Below are 27889 nucleotides of genomic sequence, written 5' to 3'. Positions count from 1 at the left end.
GAATCAATTTCATCATACCAAGCTCTTGGAGCTTGTTTAAGACCATATAATGCCTTACTTAACTTATACACTTTATCCTCCTTGCCTTGTATGACAAATCCTTGAGGCTGATCAACATAAACTTCCTCTTTGAGTACACCATTAAGGAATGCAGATTTTACATCTAACTGGAATAGTTGCCATTCTTTCTGAGCTGCAAGTGCAATCAAAGTCCTTATGGTGTCAAGCCTAGCAACTGGTGCAAAGGTCTCATTAAAGTCAATGCCTGGCTTCTGTGAATAACCTTTTGCAACCAGTCTAGCTTTGTTTTTCTGAATGCTTCCATCAAGGTTCAGTTTTGTTTTGTATACCCACTTCACACTTATCACAGGTTTGCTAGATGGTCTATCTACCAGCATCCATGTATTATTCCTCTCAATCATGTCTAGCTCAGCTTGCATAGCTTTCATCCAAGACAAATCTATGGCAGCCTCTTCATAATTCTCGGGTTCCATAATGCATACATTACACTGTGCAATGACTTCATTTAAGGATCTCCATTTCTTTGGAGTAGAATCATAACTCTGTGATAGATCAATGTTTGAGCTTGGATCATCAGCATTAGTATTCAAATCATCTAGTGAAGTATCAGAAATAACCTCAGGAAATACACTGCCATCTTGAACATTTGACACTTGAGTTAGATTAGATTCTGCCATATCAGTAGTGATCGATACACTGGACTGTTTTCCAGAGCTGTCATCCCAATCCCATCTAGCACTCTCATCAAATACTACATCTCTAGACAATATAATCTTACTAGTGATAGGATCAAATAATCTGTATCCTTTCTCACTGGTTCCATAACCCACAAACACGCATTTGTGACTGTTGCACTCAAGTTTGTGTCTTAAATTCATGGGAACATGAACATAGCATACTGACCCAAAAATCTTCAAGTGTGCAATTCCAGGTTTTCTTCCACTATAGGATTCAAAATGAGTCTTTTTATCCAAAGCCTTAGTGGGACATCTGTTGAGGAGATACACTGCAGTGTGCACAGCTTCTGCCCAAAACTGGTATGGCATGCCCTTTTCATGTAACATAGTTTTTGCCATCTCCACCACAGTTCTATTCTTTCTTTCTGACACACCATTCTGTTGTGGTGTGTATGACATGGTTAGTTGTCTTTGAATCCCAGAAACATTGCAATAGTCACTGAATTCAGAAGACAAGAACTCACCACCTCTATCACTTCTTAGATACTTGATTTTGTACCCACACTGCAATTCTGTCATTGCTTTGAACCTTTTGAAATACTCCAATGCCTCAGATTTGTACCTCAGAAAGTAGACCCATGTCATTCTCGTACAATCATCGGTGAACAGAATGAAGTACTTGTTTCCAGCATTTGAGGCAATTTGCATTGGACCACAGATATAAGTATGTATCAATTCAAGTGGGAATTTAGCTCTCCAAGCAGATTCTCTTGGAAACTCATCTCTATGTTGCTTACCAAGCATACATCCTTCACAGACATTCTTGGAATTTTCCAAGTGAGGTAGCCCATGAACCATTTCTTGCTCCCTGAGTTGCAGCAAACTCCTTGTGTTTAAGTGCCCTAACCTCTTGTGCCAAATCTGAATGCAATGAGATACACTAGCTTTTAATGCTAGTGATGTGGCATGCATCATTGTTAAAGGAAAACATCTGTTGCTAGTCATTTGAACCTTAGCAACCAGTCCATTCAAGTTCCAGCTATCAAAGATACAAACTGCATTATCACCAAATAGCAGATAGTAACCATGTTCCAACATTTGCCCCACAAACCAGGCGCTAGCATTACTTCTTGTATGTGCTTTCTTCCCATCTTGGTTTCAATGACTAGTGTGCCTATTCCTGCTACACTCACAACTTCACCAGTTCCCATTTTTACTTTTGCATTCAGATTTCTACTCACATTCACCATCAAGCTTTCATTTCCTGTCATGTGGTTGCTACAACCACTGTCAATATACCAAGTGTTATTGACCTTCACCTGAGACACAGAGTTGCAAGCAAAAAATAATGTTCCCATATCATCAACCTGATTTGCATAGTTAGCCTTCTGCACCACTTTGTTCCCATTACAGTTTCTGACTTCATGACCAAATTTATTGCAATTTGTGCATTTAGGTTTTCCTTCAAACCAGCACTTTCCATAGTGCAGTTTATCACAGTGTTTGCAAGCTGTTTTGTTCGAATCATGAGAATTATTCTGCTTAGAGATAAAATTAGGCTTAGTATCCCACTTTTTCCCTTTGTTCTTCCAACTTTTCCTTGATTTCTGTGTACCAGAGAACCCACTGGGTTTTTGAAACTTAGACACAACATTTAGACTAGCAAATGCCTTTTCAGTAGAGTGATTAGTATGCATATCAAGCCTTTGTTCATAACCCTTCAGAGAAGCAACCACTTCTTGGATTTCAAGTGTTTCAATATCCTTTGAGTGTTCAATCACAGCACAGATAGAGTCATAACTTCTAGGCAAGCTTATAAGTAATTTTTTAACAACCCTCTCCCTAGATAGTTCTTCACCATAACTCCTCATTTGATTCATGATGTCAAACAGTTTAGTAAGATATGCAGACAAAGATTCATCATCTCTCATCCTAGTATACTCAAACTCTCTGCGTAAACCTTGTAATTTCACATTTCTAACCTGTTTATCACCTCTGAATTCTTGATGTAGGATATCCCAAGCTCCTTTGGAGGTTTCTTCATTAGAAATCCTGGGAAAAATCTGATCAGACACAGCTCCTTGAATCAACCCAATGGCCTTAGCATCCTTCATTATGATCTCCGCAACGTTTGTTGACATTTGAGTAGCTGCATCCTTCTCCTTCTTTTCATCAGCTATCTCAACCACAGTAGATGACTCTGGGATAGTAAACCCAGTCTCTACAAGATCCCAAAGTCCATGAGACCTGAGAATGGTTCGCATTCTGATATTCCAGAATTCATAGTTCTCGCCATTGAAAATGGGAGTACGAAGTTCAGAACTCATTGATCCAGCCATGTTAGACACAGATCTTCGATTTGAAGATTTAAGAAACTCGATTCTTCAGCGATTCACTGAAGAACCCAGAAAACACAGATTCACGCCCAGATTAAAGCGATGAACTAGGCTCTGAGGCCATGTTAGAGTTCTATGGAACAGCAGAGCACAAAACCAAGAAGAAATCAATAAGATTTTGATTTCAACCAAGAACGAAAACGAAAATGGAGATGCGAAGAAGATGAAGAGCTCTGTGCATTTTTTGATTTCATTCAGCTATGACTGAAAATGATTAAAAAGCTACAAACGTAGAGTGGGGTAAGATATAGCCGTTTGAAGGCGCACTACCTCTCCCATTACACAAACTCACGTGTATCTCACATGCTCACATATGAGTGAGATGTTATACCATGAGACACACATACATTTAGCCTATTAGCTTTGATTTAATCTCAGCCTTACATTTCAAAACTAAGAGAAAAGAGACTTTGAATTACAATGAAACAGAACACAACAAACACAAGGCAGCTGCAAGGCTTAAACATCAACAATACAAACGTGTAATCTTTTCACTTCAATTGGGCTCTTCCATCTTCCGGGCACCCTTTCCTCCCTATGCGGCATAACCAGGTCCAGGAGCATGTTGAGGTTCATCGATTACAAGCGGATTCGTGAATTTCACATGATTAATTTTTTTGTGCACGTAACATATTTGACAACGTAACGTAATTCCATGGAGAATTAGGGCAAACTTTGCTTACAAATAGGCTAACGATTGTTCCCAAAGAAATCACATGAAACAGACCCCAGAGAGAATCGGAGAGAAAAGCTCCGATGTTAGGCGTACAATTCAACATGGCTGACCACAAGAACAAGTTACCAGCTCCAGTAGCGGCGTCCAAGTGATATCCAAATACCAAGTACAAGATCATATGAGCATGAAGACCATAGCTTGCAACCTTTTCGAATGCCTCTTTTACTGCACACAAAAAAAATTCACATAAACCTTAAGTTGACTCTCAAAAAGTAAAGTTATACTCAAAACTAGGGATACCGCAAAGGTAGTCCGGCTATGAATCGTATATCCGTTCTTTATGAACATCCTGCACAGAGAATGATCTGGCCAGATAAGAGAGCTTACAAATGATAAAAGGCATGGTTCTAAGGCCACCCTTCATGATTATGACCTGTTTGGTGGTGGTTTTGTTTTGGTCTGAAGAGACCAGCTTCATCTCTGCACCCATTATTTTGGTCTCAGAAGAATGCGATCTTTGATATATATATATATGATATCAAAGAATGTAGTTAAAAGAGATGGACATAGATAGAGATTTAAAAGCTTAAATTGGGTAGGCAGAGATGCCCAAAACCGTTTGACAATAGGTAGAGATGCCCAAAATCTTTTAAATTACTAGTGTGAGATCGAATGATCTATGAGAGCACATATATTTGGTATTCACGTACAATAGATAAGGGTGATTCTAGAGAGATTACATTTTGTAGATGGCATTTAAACTCTCTCTCCAGTAGAGATAGGGTCCACAATACAAGTAGGTTCCACTCTATTAGATGTGGTTTCCCTACCAATTTTTCAATAGGTAATGCTAGAGAAATCATTTATTTAAACTATATTTTGTAAACTATTTGACGTTGTTGTTAATAATTAAATTATTGCTTAATTATTGATTAGCATGCTTATTTCTTATTGGTGTCACATCAATCATTTGCAAAGTTTAGATGGAATGATTCCTTTACTAACACAATGCAGCCAACTCCATTTGTTTGAACAGCTTCCATTGAGTCTCTGCACCTATTATTTTTTGCAGCCAACTCCATTTGTTAGAACAACTTCCACTGAGTCTCTGCACCTATTCTTTTTTATTCTCAGTTTATGAAACCCTTGTTTATTTTCATAAAACAGGATTTGGCTTAGGATTGATCATTTAAAAAGTTGGTCTACTTAGTTTCACTCTTTTTCAATAGATAAAGAGAATACCGTTTTTTGAATGACGGAAAATGTTAGGAGGATCATATTTTTAGCCCATATTTTATATATCATATGATGTGGTGGTTGATGGCTAGATTCTTTATCACATCATGTAGTTTACAAAATATAATTTAAATATATGGTCTCTCAAACACCACCCTCTAAATAACTATTACAAGACTTTCATTTCTGACGTCAGATAACACTCTCAAACCCAAGTTAATCTGGCAATGATAATATATACAGTGCCATCTTACAATTAAGATGCCAAACGATGGATGATTCGACAAGAGATTGCAATTGCATTTATCGGGTACATAGACCGAACTTAAAAGTGTACTATATCATAGTGCCTATATTTTGTTCCTCATTTCATCATGAGGAGTTCCAAATCTCAGCACTTTTAACCTTGGAGATGCTCTCTAGCACTTCGAGAGGAAGAACGTCTCCAATCACAACCACCATCTTGCTCTCCAAGTCTACTTTGTAAGAAGTTACGCCTGTAAATATATCAGCAGCATTTGGTTACAAGATAATAAGTATGTACGTATGTACGTATGTACGTATGTATGTATGCATGTATCAAACAAGATAATTTATACCTTCCATCTTTGAGATATGCTTCTCAACTTTTTTGGCACAGCCATAACAGTGCATGGAAACCCTTAGCATAACCATCTGCATAATTTTTTTTCGCCAACAGAAAATCAATCAATCTTCTTCGAACAAACATTGAATCTACTGAGTTATCCAAATCATTCTAATCTTAGCCACCAAACGAGGCCAACAGTGAGAGGAATGAAACGAGAGAATAATACCTTGGGCTTCAACTGAAAGGCCAACGTCTGTTTTCCGGCAACGACATCCTTCAGTTTTAGAAACTGATCCTTTTCGCCGGTTACCAACGGACTTCTTTCGAACTCATCTAGGTGTTCCGACCAGTTCATGCAGAAACAAGAACCTGAGCCAGCAGAAGAAAGACAAAACCTGTCCAGCACCCCGCCCAAACTTAGCTTCCCCATTGCAACAACCAGCGCAAACTTCTTAGCCAAACAAACAGAGACACAAATATAAAGCCCAACAGAATTTCCCAACACAAGTAATCTCTACACCCGATCTGTCCTTCCCAGTTAACCAACCAACTGCCTCAGTGTTGTAATCCAACGCAGACCAGTGTGAACATTATAATAGTGTGTGTGGGGGGGAGAGAGAGAGAGAGAGAGAGAGAGAGAGAGAGGCTAAGGGTCAAATATTCATTGGGGTGGACAAATTAAAGCTGAGCAGAACCCAATGAAGCCGATGAAGGAGGAAAGGGAACAAGACGCAATAATTTATAAATTGTATAACTCAGCTGGTCAAAAAAATTAAGTAGGGGATCCAAAAACCCAGAAAAAAGCAGTGCTTTATAAACTGTAAACCAATTCTTATACCAAAAAAACAAAACCCCAACTAGATTTTGTCATGTGATCACAGACTCCTAAATTCTCCAAAGTACAACTATTGAGTGAGAAAGTTTGTTTGAGATGAAGCTGCAAGTGAGCTCTCTCTCTCTCTCTCTCTCTCTCTCTCTCTCTCTCCCTCTCTCTCTCTCCCTCTCTCTCTCTCTCACATGTGACAATTCTGCTAAAGAAAGAAACCTAATATGCAATAAAAGCTGGTGAGGATGTGCCTGAAATGTCATGTGACTGAGAGGTGAATGGAGGGAAGAAAAGGAAAAGCTTATAGTGACCAATGGAGGAAGTATTGCAACATACCACACTTTATGACATGTGATGACTACTAGGAACACATCCAAGTTAGAGGCAAAGAATATGTTTATATATAATATATAGTTTAATTAATTTACATAAGCATCATGAGAAGTGATTTCTGCACACCATTTTTCTCTAACTTTACTACTCACAAATACGAGATAAAGGTCGTACCCAGTGCACAAGGCTCCCGCTTTACGCAGGGTCTGGGAGAGGTGAATGTCGGCTAGCCTTACCTCCATTTATGGAGAGGCTGCTTCCAAGTCTCGAACCCGAGACCTACCGCTCACAAATACGAGATATGTTTAAAAAACAGTAATGTTTGGTGAGCGCCTAAACTAATTGCATCAAGATAAGTGCATGTTGGTCGTTTAACATAATATTAAGAGTAAAGTAGAGTGATTAACAACCTAATCCGCATGGGTTGGTGAACCCTTCCAAGTAACCCGAAAGTGCTTGTGATGATCGATAATATAATTTATAAAACACTACAAGAACTGAAATATGTTGACAGTTTTGTCATGGCCTTGAATATCAAATGGAAAATGGGACAGACGGCCATCCATTATTGGAGCCCCATGAGCTCACACTAACAATTATATGATAGAATAATTTCACAAAAAAAAAAAAAAAAAAATAGTTGGTCCATGTGACAGTAGTGAAGAAGACATGTTAGTCACGTGAGGAGTACATGACTGTTGCTAAATGCAAACAAAAAAAAAAAGGTGGCAAATTGCATGTCTGTAACTAGAGGGGAGCAGGCACCACTCATATGGCCTGGTTTTGTTGGGTAACCAACTGGAGTACTGCACCTTTTGGTTATGGAGCGATGGACAGAGCTTCGTTTTTCAGCTGATGGACTGGGAAATGTGGCCATGACAGCAACGATGTGGGATTTATTAGGTTGTACCACTAACATGACAAGTTCTAGCATAATTGACGTATGTCTGCGAGACCTCTCACACATAAGTGGGTCTAAGTTGAACCGACTTGTGGGTAGGTTCACTTTTTTCATGAGAGGTGCCGCATTGAGATGTAATATGCTAGTTTCTCCACTCACACACCCACATCGATGAAAAACCACACTAACTAGAAAATGTATAGTGGAAACACATGTGTGTAAGCATTTCAAATATGTGCATTGTGCAATGCATGAAACCTAAATTTTTTTAAGGGGTGTGAAGGAAAACTAACATATCACACGAGTATATACATTATTTCTATCTATTTTTCCCATCACATGACAGTCTCAAGTTCTGAAATCTCAAATCTGGTAGCTTGTTTCACTACCTTTTCTTCCAAAAGACAAAAAATAACAAGTTGGAGATATCCAACATATACATACATTCCACACGTTTAAATATTACCAGAAAGATATATAGTAATTAGCAAACAGTTTAATTAAGCAATAAGAGAATTCCATACCTGGCAAATAGAAGTGCACATCTGACGCTAAAAGAATTGTTTAGGGATAATACAAACAATTCGTATTACCGATAAATATTGCAAAACATCTAATTTTCACATGGCATGAGATGAATGACTATAACAGAATTGTTTATGTATAATTTAGGTTTAATTAATCAAAGCACGAGGATTTAATTAAAGACAATCTCAGCCTAGTTACTGTAGACATGCATGCATGCAATAGTAGTAGCTAAATCACTTAACAGCCAAATCCCATGTGTCCAAGTTGTGTTTCAAACTTAAAGTTAGTAATTTTATGACAAAATTATCCAATGCCGACGGATATCCCGCAACTATCCTGCAAGATTAGTCATGCATTAAAGAAAACTGTTAGATTACAGGAAATTAACACGCATTACCAATACAAAATTTTTGAAACTATAAATTCAAACGTATTACCTCGGTTGCAATACGATAAACGCTATTAATCACTCGAACTACAACCCATTGCTTGTACTTGTACATATGATACATTCGATATACTGCGAGTGGCTAAAAATGGTCAGTGTGCCAGAGCAGTGAATTGGCACGCCATTGTGGCAATGCAAGAGTCGAGATCCGCTGCGGATTTCTGTGTCCAGAGCACAAGAACTTGTTAGGCTGTTGAAAAGAAAGAAAGAGAAATTTATACTCTTAGTTTTTGTGAGGTGTGCTAACGAAATGGACTAATAAGGATTACATGATTTAAAATGAATGGTTTGAATCTCTAAGTCCGTCGGAGTAGATCTCATTTCACACTGCGGGGCACCATCCATGTCCAGAGTAAAAGGAATTTTAGACAGCAAATTCTACACCGACATCAATTTAATAAGCTAATTAACTATAACACGTGATTAGCCACTAGGCGTTTCGTCCTCCGTTTCTTTCGTTTCTTGTCCACACAAAAGCATAATCTCAGTCGACAATTGCACGACAAATCAAATATTGAGTACCTGATCTGCCCCTCGAGCTCCGATTCTCCGAATCGATCATCGTCGAGTCTCACGTCAATCGTAACGCTGCGTTCTGCGAATCGCTCTCGTGCCTTGCTTCTTTTACTTCTTTTTCTTCTTCTCAACTTCCACGGCAGAAGAATTGACGAGCGCGCCAAATTGGAAGCAGCAGTAGATAGAGATATAAAAGATGAAGACTCGAGCCCATATAAAAAAATAAGGAAAGCTAAGCCCAAATGTTGAATGGGCCGACAACCTAGCCCATTTAGATCAAGCTAAACCTTTTTTTAAATTTTACTAAAATTCTATATTTAAATACTTAAAATTACTCAATATTATTTACCCAAAAAAAACCCCAATATCAAGTAATTATATTTGTGAAATACTCATAGTTAATAAATAAACATTTTACTGTCAAAATAACTAACTTCTTCTTAAAAATGAGAAAAAATAAATAAATTTAACATTATTATTTTTATATTGAATTTTGACTACAGAGGTACAAAATCACGTAATTGTTTTCATTTTCCATTCATTATGTATCATATTTCACAAAGGTATACAATAAGATATGATTGTTTTGGTTTTAATTTGTACGTACCATGTTTCACTCACTCACTCACTATTAGGTTGATCGTGGTTAAACTCCAAATAGATGTTTTCTCTCCTATCCAAGTGGAGGCACTGGCAATTAGAGTTGGGCTTGAGACTACGATTGAACGGGGCTTAGATATGATCGACTTCGAGAGTGATTTGCTTTAGATCGTCTCGGTGCTGCAGGACTCTTCTACTAATATGTTGCACATGGGACCTATTATAGAAGATGTAAAGCACACGTTGTCTGCGGTTGTTAAAGCTTGTGTTGCCCACATCCGTCGCCAAGCTAACTCGGTTGCTCATTGATTAGCTCATTTTGCTCTCCGTTGTGGTAATGATTGTACTTGGTTATATGCTCCTCCATTTATAATGTGATTTTCTTGAGGAGGATGTTCATGTACCTTTTACTAATTAGCCTTTTCATGGCTTCAATGAAATATATGCCGTCCTTTCTTCAAAAACAAAAAACTAAAAAACAAAACCTAAATTATTTCACTCACTCACTCACTCACTATAAGGTTGATCGTGGTTAAACTCCAAATGGATGTTGATTACTTTACATAACACATTATAACTAAATTAGTAACCACTTTAGTCTTATAGAATGCTTGAATAATAGTATGCTAGCAAACTAAGCTATAAATTATTTTCTTTTCTTAGGTTCAACAAATTTATAATATAATTTATATAATTAAAAAACACATAGACTTAGGTCACATGTTTTAGAAATACTTTTGATTAATAAAGCGATAGTCATCTGTTCCGGATTTCACTGTCCAAAGCTTAAGAACCAAGCAATCATGATCATTCAAGTTGGATTCGGCTATAACCATTAACGCATTCTACTGATCCACCTTACACAAATCAAAGACTTCGAATTTTTCGATATTTAAAGTTTGGACACTAAGATCCGAAGAGGATCCAAATTCTTAATAAAGGTACCGGTGTATTTGATTATTCAATTAAACTCCATAGAATGATGGTGATGTGACTCCAAATACACGGATGTTGGATTCGTTTTGTCCATCTATGCAAACTATAATCTCAACCAAATATTGATTTTGTTGAAGGCTATTGACTCTCATAATTCTCTTGTATCTAATTGCATAAAAGAAAGAAAAAAAAAATAACGATGAATAATAATGTTTTTTTTCTTCTATTTTTTTTATTAAGATTGAATTGAAGCTTATTTAAAAGAAAAATAAATAAATACAAAGATTAAGCATGCATTTTAATAATGATGACTAAATGCCGTTGTGACATAATACGCCAATTTTCAATGCAAAGTGACATAATAGTATGATGGCATTACTGCCAGCTAAGGGTTGGTCTTATATGCATGTCATAGAGAGACATACATGTGCAACCAAGGTTTAAAAAAGTAGGCGTTAGTTAGATGATGACAGGAAAGGATCTAACAACTACAGACCTAGACGAAGTTTTTAATTTTAATTAAATGTTTATTATATAATATTAAAAACATACAAAAAAAAGTGACAACAACCAGATATGGCTGCTTAGAGCTGCCTAGACCATCTAAGCGGCCTCCTAATGGCCGTCTAGATACTTCATCGATTTCTCTAAATGCTTAGGCCCTAATCAAGGTTCTTGTTTAGCTTCTATGTGGCCATCTAGATCGCTTTTTAGAACAATGTGTTGGCTTCCAATATAATTTGCATGTAGCATCGCAAACTCTGATGAAATTTGGACTACTAAGGTTAACAACAAAATCACATCTGAACAAATGTAGAATAGTGCAAGTATATAAAGAAATAAATTGAAAAAAAATTCGGACTGGAAAATAATTACATTTCAAAACTACTATAGTTACTATGTTTGACAAAACCTCAAATTTAAAGGTGTCTTATTGACGAGGGAGATACAAGTGGTTTTCTTATTCTAAAGATTTGCATATCAAATTCGTTTGTAATTCTATATAATAATTGTGTCTAATTTGAAGGGGTGAAATTTTCTGATTGCATGAGTTTAAACAAGGTCAAATCACATATTTGTTTAAAATTTAAAATGACGAAAAATACTTATGAAATCTAGAAACAGTTGTCATTATCTTTTTTATTAAGAATTCATCAAAACAAATTACGATTGTTAAACGCTTCTTCAATAATGGACACAGTTGAAATACTTCAACAAGTTGGACGCACTTCCAACAAAAACGTCAAAAACTTAAAAAGCACTTTATCTAAAAGTGCTTCTTACATAAACATTCTCAAACGGTGAGGTGATCAGTAGAAATTGCCCAAGGGTAAATTGACCGTTAATCAATCAAGTCGCCTTGTATGACCGCGGATTGTGGTTCCAAGCTTACGAAAGCAATGCTCCCGTCAATATAGCGAACGAGCGCCACGATCGTAGGGACAAGGTAATCCCCCTGTGTCCGAGAACACCGTAAAATATCCCATTTCCTCATTCTCTCTCTCTCTCTCTCTCTCTCTCTCTCTCTCTCTCTCTAACATTTTGTAGGAATCAAAAGCAGAGTCTGATTAAGCTCTGAGCTGTAGAACAGCCATAGCCACGCGCCCTCCAAAGATCTGTTACCTTCCATTGATACACACCAAGCGCGGTAGCGGGTGGATCTCGGCGACGCCGTCGTTTGGATAGAGTCCTGCAGAAGTAGAACAGCTTCTTCTCCTTCATCCGCAGCGAGTTGAGGTCAGTACTATTTGTTTCTCGAGGTTCTGTATAGATTCCGATTTGTCCCTGCTTGTTCAAATGCTCGTCGGCGGCTCTGATTTTTCAGATCCGCCGCAGTACGGTGGTTTCTGCACTGAACAGGCGGTGGTCTGTTTGGTTGCTTGGAAAATGTTGGCTGAGAAAATAAATTTTGGAGTTAATTGTTTAGTTTAGGGCTTGAATTTGTAGAGGATTTCGATTCGATGTGTTTATCGACTGTTTGGTTTAGTTTAGTCTAGGTAAGTTCATTGCTTTCTGGAAATGAAATCGATGCAAAACTTTAAAATCCATGATATTGAACTAGGTTTGTAGGAAATGGATTTGCCGGTTAAAGATTTCGGCGTAATTTGATGAAATTCTAGTGGCTAAGTTATGATCCAATTCCTCGTCTTGTCCGAATTTATGTTTCTATGGTATTAATTGTGGCTTATGATGGAATAGGGAGTGTGAGAATGGCAAGTCGAAAGGAAGACGAGAAAAATGAACGAATTATTCGTGGCCTTCTTAAACTTCCTGAGAATCGCAGATGCATCAACTGCAACAGTCTGGTACACAATTTATTGCTTTCATGTTCGTTCATTGTTGCTTTCGTTGGTTCACGCGCCACTTGTACGTTTTAGGATCATATTCTTTGTATCTCATTATGGTTTAACGGTAGATGGAATTTGGTCCAAACTACATTACTGAATTTATGTAAAGTAACATTAACTTATATTTTACACGAGTCAGCAAGAAACTCGATGATAGACGTGATTGAATCCAGCAGTCAAGCTATTGGAGAATGTAACTTGGATCGTGATACTAGTATTTTTTCAGAGAGAAGAACCCTAACACTTCTTCATATACTTCTAAACTTAGGCTTAGACTCATAGAGCTTATTATAGAAATTATACTGTTACAATGTATTTAGCAAACCAAATGTATTTTGTGTTCTTGCGCAAAAATGCAAGTCAGATTAAGTATCACACAGACTGTATTTTATATGTAGCCTGGCAACCTTAGAAACAAATTAGTACCTTAGGAGCAATATTTATGTCCAAATTTTTTGTCATGATATGGTTTTGAGTTCAACAAGTGCTCGTGGGTAAATTTATACCTAAAGAGTGATTTTGTGGTTACAACTTACGTTCGTTCTTTTAATTTCATTTTCTGCCAAGCAGGGGCCACAGTATGTTTGCACAAATTTCTGGACATTTGTTTGCACAAACTGCAGTGGAATACAGTAAGTCATGATGTGCTCTACTGCATTATTTCTTAAAAGATATTTTCCTTTCCTCTGTATGCGTGCGTACAGACAGTAGAGGCGGAGGGGGATGCTGGGGTGTTTTTTTATTGAAAATTATACTCCTTTCATGTTTCATGGGCACCACTTATTGATTTGCTTGCATCGTGTTAATTACACGAAATGTTTCCAGCCGAGAGTTCACACACCGTGTAAAATCAGTATCAATGGCCAAATTTACTTCACAAGAAGTCAGTGCCCTTCAAGAAGGGGGAAATCAGGTATTCATGCATCTCTCTTCTCAGGTCTTGGAGATACGTGAGATGTTATTTCTATCTAATCTTCTCAGTTTATTTTGGGCTCCTCTCTACTTCCCCATTACAGCGTGCAAAGGAAATTTATCATAAAGAATTGGACCCGCAACGTAACTCCTATCCTGACAGCAGGTTAGTACTCTTTTATTCAGTTTTATATTAGTGCTAGTAATGACTGTGGTTCTGATTCAAATCTTTGATTCCAGTAATGTCGAGAGGCTTCGAGACTTTATTAAGCATGTGTATGTGGATAGAAGATATACTGGTGAGAGAAACTTGGACAAGCCTCCAAAGGGGAAAATGGTGAGCTATCCTTTATACCAAGTGCTACCATATACCTAAAGTCAACAAACTGATTCAGTTTATTCTTATACCACAATGAAATTGTCACAAGTCTTTCTGGGTTTAAGTTGTTAAGTACATGTCATACAGGGTGAGAAAGAAGATTCCTATGACAACAGAAGAGTGGATTCATACCAGGGTGGCTCTCGAAGCCCACCATATGATGATAAATATGAGCGTCGTTACAGTGATAGGTCTAGTCCTGGTGCAAGAAGTTATGATGGGCAAAGAAGTCCGGGATATGATCAAGAAAGTCGTCAGTCTAGTGATTATAGGAGAAGTCCTGGTCGCCCTGAGATTGTGAATGATTGGCGTCGAGAAGATAGATTTGGAAATGGGAGTCGAAATGATGATCGTAGAATATCTGATGGAGATTCTAAAGTGGAAGGAAGATCACCTGAACGACCAGGAGATCTAAATTCGTCAAGTCCCCCTATTGTACGGCCTGTTAGAGAGATTTTGGGGGAGAACACAGTACCTCTCCGTATAATTGAACCTCCAAAAGCTAACAGTGCTAGAGCTACTGATAGCTCTGTGCAGCATACACAGGTGATGGTTCTTCTCATCTGAATCATCTTGGTGTTATATTGTTTTCATTTACATGTGAGACCAGTATAATGTTTCAGCCGTTATAAGTAAAAGAGCTGCTAGTGCCCATGGATACATATTGAGTCACAATCAATGTGATCGTAATCCCTTGCATGTCTGCAATTTTAATCCGTATTTCCTAACTGTAGTGGTCAACAGTCAGAAAGCATTTTATTGTCTGATTATTCAGTTCAGTTTATGATTAAATTGGCTTGAACTAATACATTGCTGGTGTGCGTTATGTTTGGTTACTTTGAGTTTAATTGCTGCTCATTATTCTCATAGGTTTGTGTGAACAAGTGTAGATGCTCTCTTTCTGCTATTTTTTAGTCAACTCCATGCAGCTTACTTGTTATGCTTCACACTTTCCTGTAATGATATCTATGTTAGTTCTGTTATATAGAAGGTGATTGCATACTTTATTTGTTTGGGTAATTTTGTCTTTTCCTTCCCAAAATAATAAGTAAAGTTGTTCTTTTACTGTTTTAAAATAATTTCAGAGAAGTGTGTCGTCCAGCAGCTTGGCCTCCTCCAATGGGAACCCAGTGGAAGTGAAGCTGGAGACTTCAAGTTTAATTGATTTTGATGCTGATATCAAACCTGCTCCAGCTGTTGTAGTTCCTCAAGCACAACAAACTACTGTAGCTCAAACCTACCCACAGCCTGCAAATTCAACCAATGACAACAATTGGGCCTCTTTTGATGTTACTCCAGCAGTGAAAGCACCTCAAGCTCCTGCGAATGTGAATTCATTAGAATCTCTGCTATCACAATTGTCAGTTTCAGCACCTGTCCCTAGCAATGTTTCTGGGACTGCAGGTAATATTGGTGCCCCCACAGTTGCACCAGTAAACAGCTTGTCAACATTTCCCCCTGTTGCTGCTCCAGTTCCTGCCCCTGGATCTCAAGCATTCCCAGTAAATGGTGGTAATTTCCATGTTAAAGATCCTGCTTCCGGGCAATGGCCTACCATGCAGCACCAACAACCTTCTTTATACCCTGGTACTGGGGTTCAGTCTGCTGGACAACAATATATGCCTTCCATTGTTGGAACTTCGACTGTTGCATCACAATTGTCAGCTGGGGAAGCAAAATCTACTGGAAGAAGAGAACTTCCTGCGGTAATTATACTTTTAATTGGCTTTGTTGGCATCATGATAATATATAAGCATAAGCTAGATGTACATTTTTGTCCCATATTTTAAGCCCAATTCCACGTTAACCCTTGTTCTAATTTAAATTAGTTTACTTTATAGTGGGTAGCATTTCGTTTTAGATTGTCACATACCGAAAATGTGAATTTGTGCACTAATTTTGCCAAATTTCAATATGACCAACACGACAAATGTGGAATTGAGCCAATTTGAAATGTAAACTTCTTTACCTTCAGAAAAATTTCAATTTTCCATCAACCATGTGACCAAACTGAAAATTTGGTCGCACTGAAAATGTTGCAGACTATAAGGGTAAATTTGTTGAGGTTACACTACACTACAGGGACCAAAGTGCAATTTGAACTAAATGTTAGGGACCAAAAATGTAATATCGTTTTATAAGTCTGTACTCATGTATTTGTTGAAATCTGAATTAATTGCAGGATATTTTTGCAATGAACTATTCATCTTTTCCCGCACCAGTTCCTGGATGGCAAACTGGTCCTCCTCGTGGTATGGGGTTTCCTATGCCATATAACACTGCGGTGGTATTGTCTCTCAACTCGACATTTTAAAGATAATGAGTTGGTTCTCTTCACAAAATGATTGGTATAAACCACTTTTTAAACTCATTGTATTTGAATTTCTGTTTATATAGCCCATGCCCAGTTTTCAGCAGTCTTCAAAGTCAGCAAACCCATTTGATGTAAACAGTGAACCTCCAATACAATCCTCAGCGGTACGCTATTTCAGTTCATCTTAAGTTATCCTAATCAATGCATCTCTACTTTTTGGGTCATAGTTTGCTCAAACCAATAACTCACCAGAAAACTCGCATTATTAGTTAAGAATCAGGGCTGAAGTATTTGTTTTTAGCTCGACATGTTTCTGATATCTCATCAATTGAGGCACAAATAATTTGAAGCTTGTTGATGTGTTTTCTTAATGCAGTTTCCTTCCTTGCAAGCTCCCCTACCAAATGCCCAGACTTTATCCCCATCAGGTTTAATGCGCACGTCCAGCCTTGGTACTCCCTCATCAGCATGGATGCCCCTCCAGTCATCACCATATTCATCAGCGGTTCCTCCCCAAGCACCACAATATGCATCCCAAGTGCCTCCCCAAGCACCACAATATGCATCACAAATGCCTTCCCAAGCACCGCCGTATACATCACACGTGCCTCCCCAGCCACCACAATATGCATCACAAATGCCACCAAGTAATATATTGCAGCTTTTTCCCTTGTTCTTTTCCTTGTAGGAAATAGTGAAAAATAGTTTCTGTCAGTCTTTTTAATTGGAAATGACCGTTGAATTGTGGTTTGATAACTTCAGGGCCCTACATGGTGCAACAACTTCCGAGCAGCGTGCCACCTCCCGGGTAAACCATAAACTTGAGTTTTTCATTTACTTTTTACTTAGCATCGGATAGGGCCGTCTCTGAGATTTTGGGGGCCTGCGCGAAATTTATAAAAGGGCCCCTCTTTAAGATAGTATTAAAAAAGTAAAACAATGTATTGATGTTATAAAACAGTTGCTTAAATCAACATTGATTGCAAGTTTACAAATGTCATTAATTATAAATAAAAAAGCTACAAACATAACCTTCACTACATAATCAAAAGCAGTTCAATCTTAAACAACCAAACATGAGAAAAAAAAACTTCAAAACTCTTAACTTTAAAGTTCACTTGAATATATGACCTTATTATATAATAAAATTGGAAAACTATTGTTTTTAGGGTGTTATTATTGACAATCAGAATATGTCAGTTTACTAGAAATATTTATATTGACTAATGCTAGGGATACTAAATTTGTAAACAAAATTTTGTAAATTAAATGACGTGTAAGTTGATAATTGATTTATTACTTAAGCATTGATAAACGTGGTCATTTCCTATTGGTGACTCATCATTTAGTTCACAAATTTAGTCTCTCTAGCATTACCCTTTTATATTTAGAAGGGAACAAAATTTACTCTTATTAGGATTGCATAATGAGATTTTAGGGTGCGTTTGTTGCATCGGACTATCTCGGATTGGACTAGCTTCAGGGACTAAGTTGGACTGGCTTAGACTAGACTAAGCTGGACTAACTTAGTGAAGCGTTTGGTGCAGTGTCGGACTAAAATAATTTTTTTTAAAACTCTTAATTTTTTTAATTCATTTTTAAATTATAAAAATTATAAAATAAAAATTATATTTATAAAAATATCTTTTGCCTTAGGTTTTTTTTTTTAATATTCTGCAGCTTTCCCCTACTCTTTTTTGGAAGGGGCTTCCCCTTTCTCTCTCATAGCCGCTTCCCCCTTTCCTCTTTCTCACAATTTTGCAGACGACACATCTCTCCCTCTTCACTTTCTCTCACATCTTCACTTCCTCTTTCTCCCTTAGTGCAGAGGTATCAGTGCTCATCCCACTCGTCGTCAAAAAAAACTCCCCCTCTCACAGCTAAGCAAAACGAACAAATAAAAAAATCAACAGATCCCATGGTGCGATTTGGATTTTGGTGGTATTGGAACAACTAATGTGCAGCTGATGGAACGATAGATGCACAATGATTCTGTAAATTTGTTTTTGTTTTTTGTTTCGAATTCTTGGTTGGATTTTTGAAAATGGGTTTCAAACTCTGGGTTGTTTTGAATTTTGGGTCAAATTATGGGTTTCAGATTGCACTATCTGGTTTTAAAAATGGTTGAGCAAGTGAGGAAGAAGAAGATGGGACGGGCGAAGCGAGGAGAGACGAAGCGAAGTTAATTGGTCTTAGCAGTCTGCCCAAAATTGGGGGGTCTCGCTAACACCCTTTAGCGAGCCCATTAGTCCATGCGAGTCCCACTTTGTCCCATTAAAGTTAGTCCCTGCTGAAACCAAACACAGGCTTACACAAAAACTTACTCTAGTCTAGTGAAAGCTAGAGAGGGCAAACAAACACACCCTTAAAGTACTAACAAAAGCAATTTTCTAAATATATAACATTAGATGGCAAAAAATTTGGGGGCCCTTCAAATTTGGGATCCTGCACCTTTTGCTTTCCCTCAACGCCCCCTCTGGATAACACCGAACATCTAAAATAAGTAGGTGCTCCGAGTTTTCTTCTGTATGGTTCTTCTACTTCACTAGCTGTCCTCCTAAAACTTTCTTGCATTTCTGAATATAAATTCTGCATGTATTCAGTCCCCACAGTATAAATATGCATTTTGATGAGATAATTTGTTGATTGCGGTTTCCCAACGTATTTTTCATACTTGTAGGTATCAAGGGGCAGGAGGCTTTGGCACCGGCGGGGCTTCTTTTGGTTCGTTAAATGTGGATCAACAGCTGGCAGGTAGATTCTCAGCGCCTGCTACCCCAAATCCATTCCCTTCAGCCGGAGGAAATCCATTTGGGTAGATGAAAAAAACACAAGATGTCTCTAATCCCATTTACGGTAAGCATCATCTTGCGGCTGCTGCCCGTCCGATCTCTAGTTTTTAAGTTACCCGATGCAGCCTAATGCGAGATTGTTTTATTGGATCATCACCGGGGGTCGGTCGCAAGTCAAAAGGTCGACTTCCCCCGTCATGTACAATTTGTTTGTTGTTTGTTGTTTGTAAGAAAGTGAGTGAGAGAGAGAGAGAGAGAGTATATAGTTCAAAGGGGGATTAAGTTGTAGAGTTTTATTTTGTTTTTGTTTTTATTTTCCTTTTTTATTTTCGTCGCCTACTTTGTTGTATGATTTTGCAATCGCATTATTATGTTGTGAGTTGACTGAGTCTAAGGCAATTGGTGGAACAGTAACAATGATCTTACAAAAGGGTCCTCATGATGTGGATGCAGAGAATATTAAAATAAGACCTTTAATTCTGCAAAATCGTCGTGCTTCGCGCGAGGCTGGGCCACTGCATAAAGAAGTTATTGATGTGGGAAAAAGAAAGAAAAATAATATAAAAAAATAAACAGTTTTGAATGCATACTCACAAGAAGAGAAGAAAAAATAAAAACATAATAATATAAAAAAAGAGGTTGATAGTGAGTTGGTGGAGGTGAAGGTTGGGATGGATGGATTCTGATCAAGAGTATGGATCGTTAAATGAAAATTTAACGACTAATTATTATAATTTTAAAGGAATCTTTCTGTTTGTAGTCATTGAATTTTTATCTAACGGTTCACATTTCTTTAATTAGAAGGATTTTCATCTTGGGTTGAGAAGAGGATCCAAATCCGGGATGGATCGAGAAGCCTCGGAGAAAGTAGAGGGGTGTGGAAATCAAAAGTATGGAGGTGAAGAAGAAGGGTATCAGCAGACAAAATTGTAATCGAGTAGGTTTTCTGTAAGTCTAACAATTTGGTCTTTTGATGTTACATTTGGATAGACGCAGAAATCATCTTTTTATTTTAAGTTTTAATTATACAAAAATAAAAATTATTTTTTATTATTTAAACATTTTAAGTCTATATAGCTATATTTAATTAGACTTATGGGTTGTGGAACCTAGTTACATGTTATATCAGCACATAACGAAATTTTTTACAAAATTATGACGGAATTACCACATTGACATGACATCTATTTTTAGGGACTTCATTTATTGATTTTCAATTTCAAGACCATCTTAATTGGACGAGTCAATTTTAGAAACTGTTTTGTGATAAATTTTTTTTTTATGTTATTATGTGGTTATTGCCATGCTAATTCTCAAATGGTTTCAAATTTATATCTACCAAACCTCAGCAGATTAACACTGTTCATAATGTGAGAGAGCACACTGTTTGTTAACAGTGAAAGGGCGGAAATACCCTTGGTTTCTGTTTTGGTCTCCATACTGTTTACACGTTACTACAGTAAAAAGTCCGTTTTGTCCTTCCCGGCCTCGAGTCTGTCATCAGCACTGGATTCGGTTCGTATTGCCTGCTTTGTACAGTTAAAAGGATAAAGTAATGGGTTGTGGGACAAAAAATATAAGATTAAAAAAAATGTAAGGGTTCCCACCTGTCCCCCCCTCTCTCTCATCTCTCATCCCTCACGTCTCTCTCCTCATTTTTATTATTTTTCCGTCTGCCTTTCTTTCTCTCTCAAGCCTCTTTTTCTCCGTTTCCGATCTTCTCATCTTTTGAAATTAAGAAATTTCAGGTTTTTAGAGGTTTATGCAAACCAAACTTACCCCCTCTCCGCCTCCGCATCAGCCGCAGTAGCTGCTGCCATGATGCTCCAGCACCAGCTCATGATGTCCAGATCAGGCGCCGCCGGCTCCGGCTTTGGTCCCATGGGATTGTCTTTGGGAAACAACGGCGACTTTGACCGCTCCAACAACGACGTCGGCGACTTTGCCCACAAGGTGCCGACAAGAAGGAAGAAAAATAGTAATAAAATAAACAAAGAGTTTTGAATGGTGCACTGCCCCATGTGGGAAAATGAAAGAAAAATAATATAAAAAAATAAAAAGTTTTGAATGGGTACTCACGAGAATAGAAGAAAAAATATAAAAAAAAAGTATTATTGGTACTTAAAAAATTTTATTTTACATATATTTTTTTTAAATATAAAAAAACATAATAATATAAAAAAAAGTTTTGAATGGTGGACGGCAATAAACAAATACAAAGTTTTCCTTTTTTTATTTCTCTTTCTTTCCCGCAGGCCGCAGCTTCCCTTTCTTATTTCTCTCTCTCCCGCTGTTTTCTTTTGTTTTGGAGTTCAGGGTTTTGTTCCGTTTGTGCTTTTGCTGCTTTCAAATCTGGGTTTGTGAGTTTTGTTCTGCTTTTTGTCTTTTTATTTGTTTTGCTTTTGAGGTTTTGCATTTTTCCCTGCAACAATGATGTTGTTGGTCTGCCGTGTGTGGTGTTATTTCGTTCGGGAGTATTTCCAATTTTAAGTGCTTTTTTCCCCTTTTTTTTGTGCTTTTGTATTCATCATTTCACAGGTTCTCTCTTGAGGATTTGCACTTGGAGTTCTTGCTGTCTTTGTCAGGTAATGAGGTTTTAGACTTCTGTCAATATTTACATTTGTTGGTGTTGTTGATCTTTGTTTTTTATTTTCAAACTGTTTAGCTTGGTATTGTTATATCGCATCCAGATTTTTTAGTTCAGTCTCTAACTATATTATTGTGCTGCTAACTATATTATTGTGGCACTTAAATTTGATGTAGTGTAGAGATAAAACTAGCGATAGCTAATTATCATTGTTTCCTCAGATGCAATCATGATAGCTAATTATCATTGTTTTCAATGTTTTTAATATTTTTAACACAGTGAAGTAGAACAAATATCTGAAACATATATACAAGATGTTGATCAAGTTCCGATCAAGTTGTTGAAAAGAAAATCCTCCCCAACCAGTTCAAATACAGATCTTGCTCTGCACAAAAAAAAACTAGGTAACTCTGGTTTACTATTAGTTCTTCCATGCTATATATCTATTCATTACAACTGTATTAACATTTTGTTTCAGTTTTAACTTCCTTTTTTTATTTTTTTTATTTGATGATCCAAATTGTTTATTTGCAGTGACTGCTTCAAGGAAAAAAGTTTTCCTTGAGTGTTAGATGATGTTATCATGTCTTTTCCAAAACAGACAAGTGTTGCTTAATATTTTGTGTGTGTAAATAATTGATCATAACTTGAATTCTCCATTCTTTTTGTGTATATAAATGATGTGCTCTTCTAGGATATTTTATGTTAAAGTAGTTATACAAACGAAGCATTGGGATGACTATCAATGAGGAATACTAGGCTAGCCATTTTTGTATATCAATGACAAGGCATTTAACAATGTCTTTTCTCTAAGTTATATAAACTTAGATAGCTTTGTAAAAATATTGCTCCATTTTTTACTTAGTGTTTGACATCATCGGATCGGTAACACAAACATAACCACTGTCCTTTTTTTTTCAGTCGTGATCTGAACCACTGCAGTGCCACAACGGTGGATACAGCCATGACAGCCCGCGAAGCCGCCTCTTCATCCTCCTCCATGTCAAAACTTTGGAATCGCGACGTGTTCTTGAGCTTCAGAGGCGAAGACACGCGCAGTGGCTTTACGGGCCACCTCCACGCAGCATTAACAGACAGGGGATACCAGGCTTATATCGATGAGGAAGATCTAAAAAGAGGGGAAGAAATAAAAGAACTGTTTTGGGCAATCGAAGAGTCAAAGATCTCTATCATTGTCTTCTCAAAGAGGTATGCGGATTCGAGTTGGTGTCTTGATGAGCTGGTGAAGATCATGGAGTGTAGATCCAAATTGGGACAACGTGTTTTGCCAATATTCTATCATGTTGATCCTTCACATGTCAGGAATCAGAACGGAGATTTAGCTCAAGCATTTCAGAAGCACGAAGAGGGCATCCGTGAAGAAAAAGATGACAAGGAACGTGAAGCTAAACAAGAAAGGGTAAAGCAATGGAGAAAGGCTCTTGCAGAAGCTGCAAATTTGTCTGGCCACCATTTTCAAATCACAGACAATGGGTAATCATTCACCTGCTTTTCAAGATTTGAAACATATTGGTGAATGACTTAATCTCGCATATAATTAACATTTTACAGAAGCTAAAACCTAAACCGTAATTGGAGTTTAATTTATGAATTACTTTCTTTCTTTTATTCAAGTTCGTCACAAAATCACATACGAGCTAGTTAGTATATATAATATATATGAAGGAAAGATAATTATTTATGTATTGATAGCTCCTACTGAGCTTTCATTGAGTCCTACTAATGCTTACGAATTCAATTTTCAGGCGCGAAGCAAAGGTTATTAGAGAAATTGTTGACAAGATTATTAAGGAATGGCTTTCGAGGGTAGACAAATTACATGTGGCCAAGCACCAAGTTGGAATCAATTCTCGCATTCAAAATATTATCACTTATCTTTCAAGTGGTGGATTAAATGATGTTGTCATGATTGGGATTTGGGGGATGGGTGGATTGGGTAAAACAACAGCTGCCAAAGCCATTTATAACCAAATTCATTCTAAGTTTGAATTCAAAAGTTTCCTGGCCGACGTTAGCAACAATACAAGTAAACATGGTCTGGTTAATTTGCAAGAAAAACTTATTTCTGACATCTTGAAAGAGAAGCCTCACATAAGCAGTGTTGATGAAGGTATCAGTATGATAAAAGATCTCCAACATAGACGGGTACTTGTCATCATAGACAATATAGATGAAGTGGAACAACTGGATGCAATAGCTGGAAAACATGATTGGTTTGGTCCAGGGAGTTGAATAATCATTACGACACGAGATGAACATCTACTAAAGCAAGTGGACAAGAGATATATGTTTCCGGAAATGAATGAAGAAGAAGCTCTTGAGCTTTTTAGTTGGCATGCATTTGAAAATAGTTGGCCTGATGAAGGATATCTTGAACTCTCGAAAAAGGTTGTTTCTTACTGTGGAGGTTTGCCGCTAGCACTTGAAATTTTAGGTTCTTTTTTTATTAAAAGAACCATGGGAGCAGCCTCTCCATAAATGGAGGTAAGGCTAGCCGACATTCACCTCTTCCAGACCCTGCGTAAAGCGGGAGCCTTGTGCACTGGGTACGACCTTTTTTAACCATAGGAGAGTGGGAAAGTCAATTGGAGAAATTGGAAAGAACTCCTCATGGAAAAATAATAAAACCACTAAAAATAAGCTTTGAAGGGCTCGATGATACACAGAAGGCCATATTCCTTGACATATCTTGTTTCTTTATTGGATGGAATAAGGACTATGTCGCAAAAGTATTAGATGCATGTGGATTTTTTGCAACAATAGGAATCAGTGTCCTTCGTGAACGATGCCTTTAACTGTTGAACGCAACGAGTTGAAAGTGCATGATTTGCTTCAAGAAATGGCCAAAGTAATCATTTTTGAAAAATCCCTTGGCCACCCTGAAAATTGGAGTAGGTTGTGGAATCCTCAAGATGTCACCGATGTATTGACAAATAAATCTGTAAGTACATTCCCAATACAATTTTAGATTAATACATATATAAACCACGTATGTCTATTATACATTAAACATCATTCATGTGTATCTGTAGTTGCACAAGGAGAGCTCCATTAGCCAACAATAGTACTTGCATATATTTTCCCACGTGATTTTGCCTAATGAATAATACTTGCAATTCCTTATTGGGTGATGAGCTCATTCCTTTACTTGCAAATTTCATAAACGAAGATCATTTAGTCAACTATATCAAATAAATCAATGGTATAGGTACCAAGTGACATATTAATGATGAATCGTCTATTTATTTGAGAAATTTGAATGACTAAATTAAACAATCCCCGATTCAAATGATGTTTTTGTAAGGATGATATTCAAATGAAGATTAAGAAATTGAATGGTTCTAAATATGAAAATTATATGATGTTCAAAAGGGGAACATGAAAAATTGAAATTTGTATGATATGGTTGTCCATTATTGAATTAATTAATTAAGTGTCGATTAACATGCTTGTTTCTTATTTGTGACACATCATTTGGTTTGCAAGTTTGGTTAAATTTTTTGGTGTCCTAGCATTACCTTTCCGAATATGAAATATGAAGTTTGTATGATTTTTTTGTAAGTAACTTTTTTTTTTTTTTTTTTTTAACAGGGAACTAGAAAAATTGAAGGACTAAGTCTAGATTTGCAAAGCTCTGATACGGCGAGTTTCAGTACAGTAGCATTTGCCAAAATGAAGAAACTGAGATTGCTTAAGCTCCGCTACGTAGAGCTCAATGGAGAATACAAACATCTTCCCAAAGAGTTAATATGGTTGTGCTGGAAAGGATGTCCTTTAAAGTCCATACCGGATGATTTTTTTAATCAACCAAGACTAGCTGTTCTAGACATGCAGTGGAGTAAACTGGTACAAGTTTGGGAGGGTTCCAAGGTACAATCAAGTACAGATGATGATGTTCTGTTTCTATTTGTTTTTGGATTTCCTTCTCTTTTTTTATGAGAATTTCTTTTTCGATATTAATTTCAATTTTTCTTTGGTTTTGTGCCACAGTCGCTTCAGAAGTTGAAAATCATGAATCTCAGTTGCTCCCGTTCCCTAATTAAATCGCCAGACTTTTCAGAGCTCCCAAATCTTGAAGAGTTAATATTGGAACGATGTGACAGTTTGTCCGAGATTCACCCCTCCATTGGTCATCTCGAAAGACTCTCTTTGGTAAACCTTAGAAACTGTTGCAGTCTTAGTTCTCTTCCGAGGGATTTCTATAAGTCGAAATCTGTTGAGATTCTTCATCTTAATTTATGTGATAAATTCAGAGAACTGCATGAGGATTTAGGGGAGATGATATCATTGAGAATACTTGAAGTAGATAGTACATCCATAAGACACATACCACCTTCCATAGTAAGATTGAAGAATCTCACTCGTTTATCCCTAGGAAATGTGAACAAAATTCGTTTGCCCTCTTCGTTACACGGCTTAAACTCTTTAAGGAGTGTGAATCTTGCATGGTGCGATTTAACTGAAGATGAAATCCCGAAGGATCTCTGGAGTCTAAGTTCCTTACAATACTTGTATCTTCGTGAGAATGATTTTCATACCCTACCCAGCCTCAGTGGTCTTTCAGAGCTTGAAATATTGTGGTTAACTTCATGCAAAAATCTTCATACAATCTTGGGATTACCAACAAGTTTGAGTTCTATGTATGCCGTTGATTGCCCTGCATTGGAAACAATGCCGGATTTTTCAGAAATGTCAAATATGAGAAAACTGAATGTAAGTGATTCACTCAAACTCACTGAGGTTCCAGGCTTGGATAAGTCATTAAATTCCGTGGTAAGGATTGATATGCAAGGGTGCACTAATCTCACAGTTGATTTTAAGAAGAACATCTTACAGGTATATCTCTCTCTCATTGCCTTCCTATCATGCACATGCACACACAAACGCACATGTATATATATGACACTTGCATTGTATATGTAGGGATGGACTTCTTGCGGATTTGGTGGCGTTTTCTTCCCTGGGAATTATGTTCCCAATTGGTTTGAGTTTGTCAATGATCATGGCAGTAAAGTCAGTTTTGATATCCCCTCGAGCGATGGTCGTAATTTTGAAGGGCTGACTCTATTATGCTCGTACTCCTGCAATATATCAGTTCGTCCTCCTTCAATTGTCATTACTGTTATAAATATTACCAAGCGTACCGAATTGCGGACCAGCATAATCAAAGAATTTAAGAATAGAATATTCTACAAACCTGAATCCCATCATATTTGGCAGGGACAATTATCGAACGATAAGCTCAGTTTGCAAGGCGGGGATAGAGTTGAAGTTGATATAAATTTAGTGGGATCTTCTACCTTTACTTTTGCTTCTTATACATTGAACAGAATAGGGGTTAATCTAGTATGGGACAAACCTATGAAGGAAAATGTGCGTAATTTGATTTCGGGCAAAGGTGGTTATGTTTTTGACCCACATCCAGCTAGGTTCTATGGTGAGGCACAATCAAGATGGTGATGCATATCATCATCACGCTTATCATTACATATGTAAGCCATATCACAATCAGTTTATCAAACACCTCTTTTGTTTTTTGCTTTCCCGATTAGATAATGAAGACAAGTACATATTTCATACTTCAGATTCCTATGAATTTTAAAGGAGGAGGGGGAGGGCGTCAGGTAGTCGACAGCCGGCACTCCATGATCACGTCGAATCCTTATGAAAATGAATCCAGAACAAAATCGCGCTAAAGCTAGGGCGTCACCCGTAAGTGGCGCGCTGTGTGGCCCGAGCACAGTGATAAGTGAGCAAGGGTCGTTGTATCTCCATCGGCACCCGGATGCAGTGTTAAATGAGCAAGGGGGCCATAGAAACTTCCTTTCGAACGACTCCACTCAAAGTTGTTTG

General features: G+C 37.4%; 2 protein-coding genes and 1 pseudogene across 3 annotated transcripts; 2 read left to right on the top strand and 1 right to left on the bottom strand.

The window, feature by feature from the left end:
* Window positions 1–5118: 5118 nt before the first annotated feature.
* On the bottom strand, window positions 5119–9309 carry LOC103418025 (protein SODIUM POTASSIUM ROOT DEFECTIVE 2-like). 2 transcript variants are annotated; one of them, XM_070814052.1, is made up of 6 exons: window positions 9154–9309; window positions 8621–8792; window positions 6929–8519; window positions 5822–5990; window positions 5606–5681; window positions 5119–5503 (listed from the first exon to the last, which is right to left on the bottom strand). In XM_070814052.1, exons 3-6 carry the CDS (start codon window positions 6994–6996, stop codon window positions 5379–5381), a joined length of 438 nt encoding a protein of 145 aa, XP_070670153.1. In that variant the 5' UTR covers window positions 6997–8519; window positions 8621–8792; window positions 9154–9309; the 3' UTR covers window positions 5119–5378. The 2 variants fall into 2 exon arrangements, with proteins under 2 accessions (XP_070670153.1, XP_008354403.2); XM_008356181.4 differs by lacking the exons at window positions 6929–8519; window positions 8621–8792; window positions 9154–9309 and having other exon boundaries at window positions 5822–6219.
* A 2696-nt stretch (window positions 9310–12005) lies between these two features.
* Window positions 12006–19822, top strand: LOC103406764 (probable ADP-ribosylation factor GTPase-activating protein AGD14). The gene is made up of 13 exons (XM_029087590.2): window positions 12006–12420; window positions 12883–12989; window positions 13602–13663; window positions 13857–13944; window positions 14048–14109; window positions 14184–14280; window positions 14410–14868; window positions 15408–16028; window positions 16505–16609; window positions 16720–16800; window positions 17013–17283; window positions 17399–17444; window positions 19317–19822. Exons 2-13 carry the CDS (start codon window positions 12894–12896, stop codon window positions 19453–19455), a joined length of 2127 nt encoding a protein of 708 aa, XP_028943423.1. The 5' UTR covers window positions 12006–12420; window positions 12883–12893; the 3' UTR covers window positions 19456–19822.
* Window positions 19823–22353: 2531 nt separating this feature from the next.
* Window positions 22354–27620, top strand: LOC103426713 (disease resistance protein RPV1-like; annotated as a pseudogene).
* The last annotated feature ends 269 nt before the right edge of the window (window positions 27621–27889 follow it).

This window comes from Malus domestica, chromosome 02 (genome assembly GCF_042453785.1).
Source record: "Malus domestica chromosome 02, GDT2T_hap1".
In the NCBI taxonomy this organism is placed as follows: domain Eukaryota; kingdom Viridiplantae; phylum Streptophyta; class Magnoliopsida; order Rosales; family Rosaceae; genus Malus; species Malus domestica.
Note: the sequence above shows the minus strand (reverse complement) of the source record. Positions and strands in the feature narration are given on the sequence as shown.

Bases quoted from the DNA above. Each gene is read 5' to 3' on its own strand.
- LOC103406764 (XM_029087590.2), top strand. From the start codon at position 12,894: ATGGCAAGTCGAAAGGAAGACGAGAAAAATGAACGAATTATTCGTGGC. The intron at 12,990-13,601 runs GTACACAATTTA...TCTGCCAAGCAG, and splicing joins GCATCAACTGCAACAGTCTG to GGGCCACAGTATGTTTGCAC. The intron at 14,110-14,183 runs GTTAGTACTCTT...CTTTGATTCCAG, and splicing joins AACTCCTATCCTGACAGCAG to TAATGTCGAGAGGCTTCGAG.
- LOC103418025 (XM_070814052.1), bottom strand. From the start codon at position 6,996: ATGGAGGTAAGGCTAGCCGACATTCACCTCTCCCAGACCCTGCGTAAA. The intron at 5,991-6,928 runs GTACGACCTTTA...GGTGCTGGACAG, and splicing joins GCGGGAGCCTTGTGCACTGG to GTTTTGTCTTTCTTCTGCTG. The intron at 5,504-5,605 runs GTATAAATTATC...ATATATTTACAG, and splicing joins GCATATCTCAAAGATGGAAG to GCGTAACTTCTTACAAAGTA.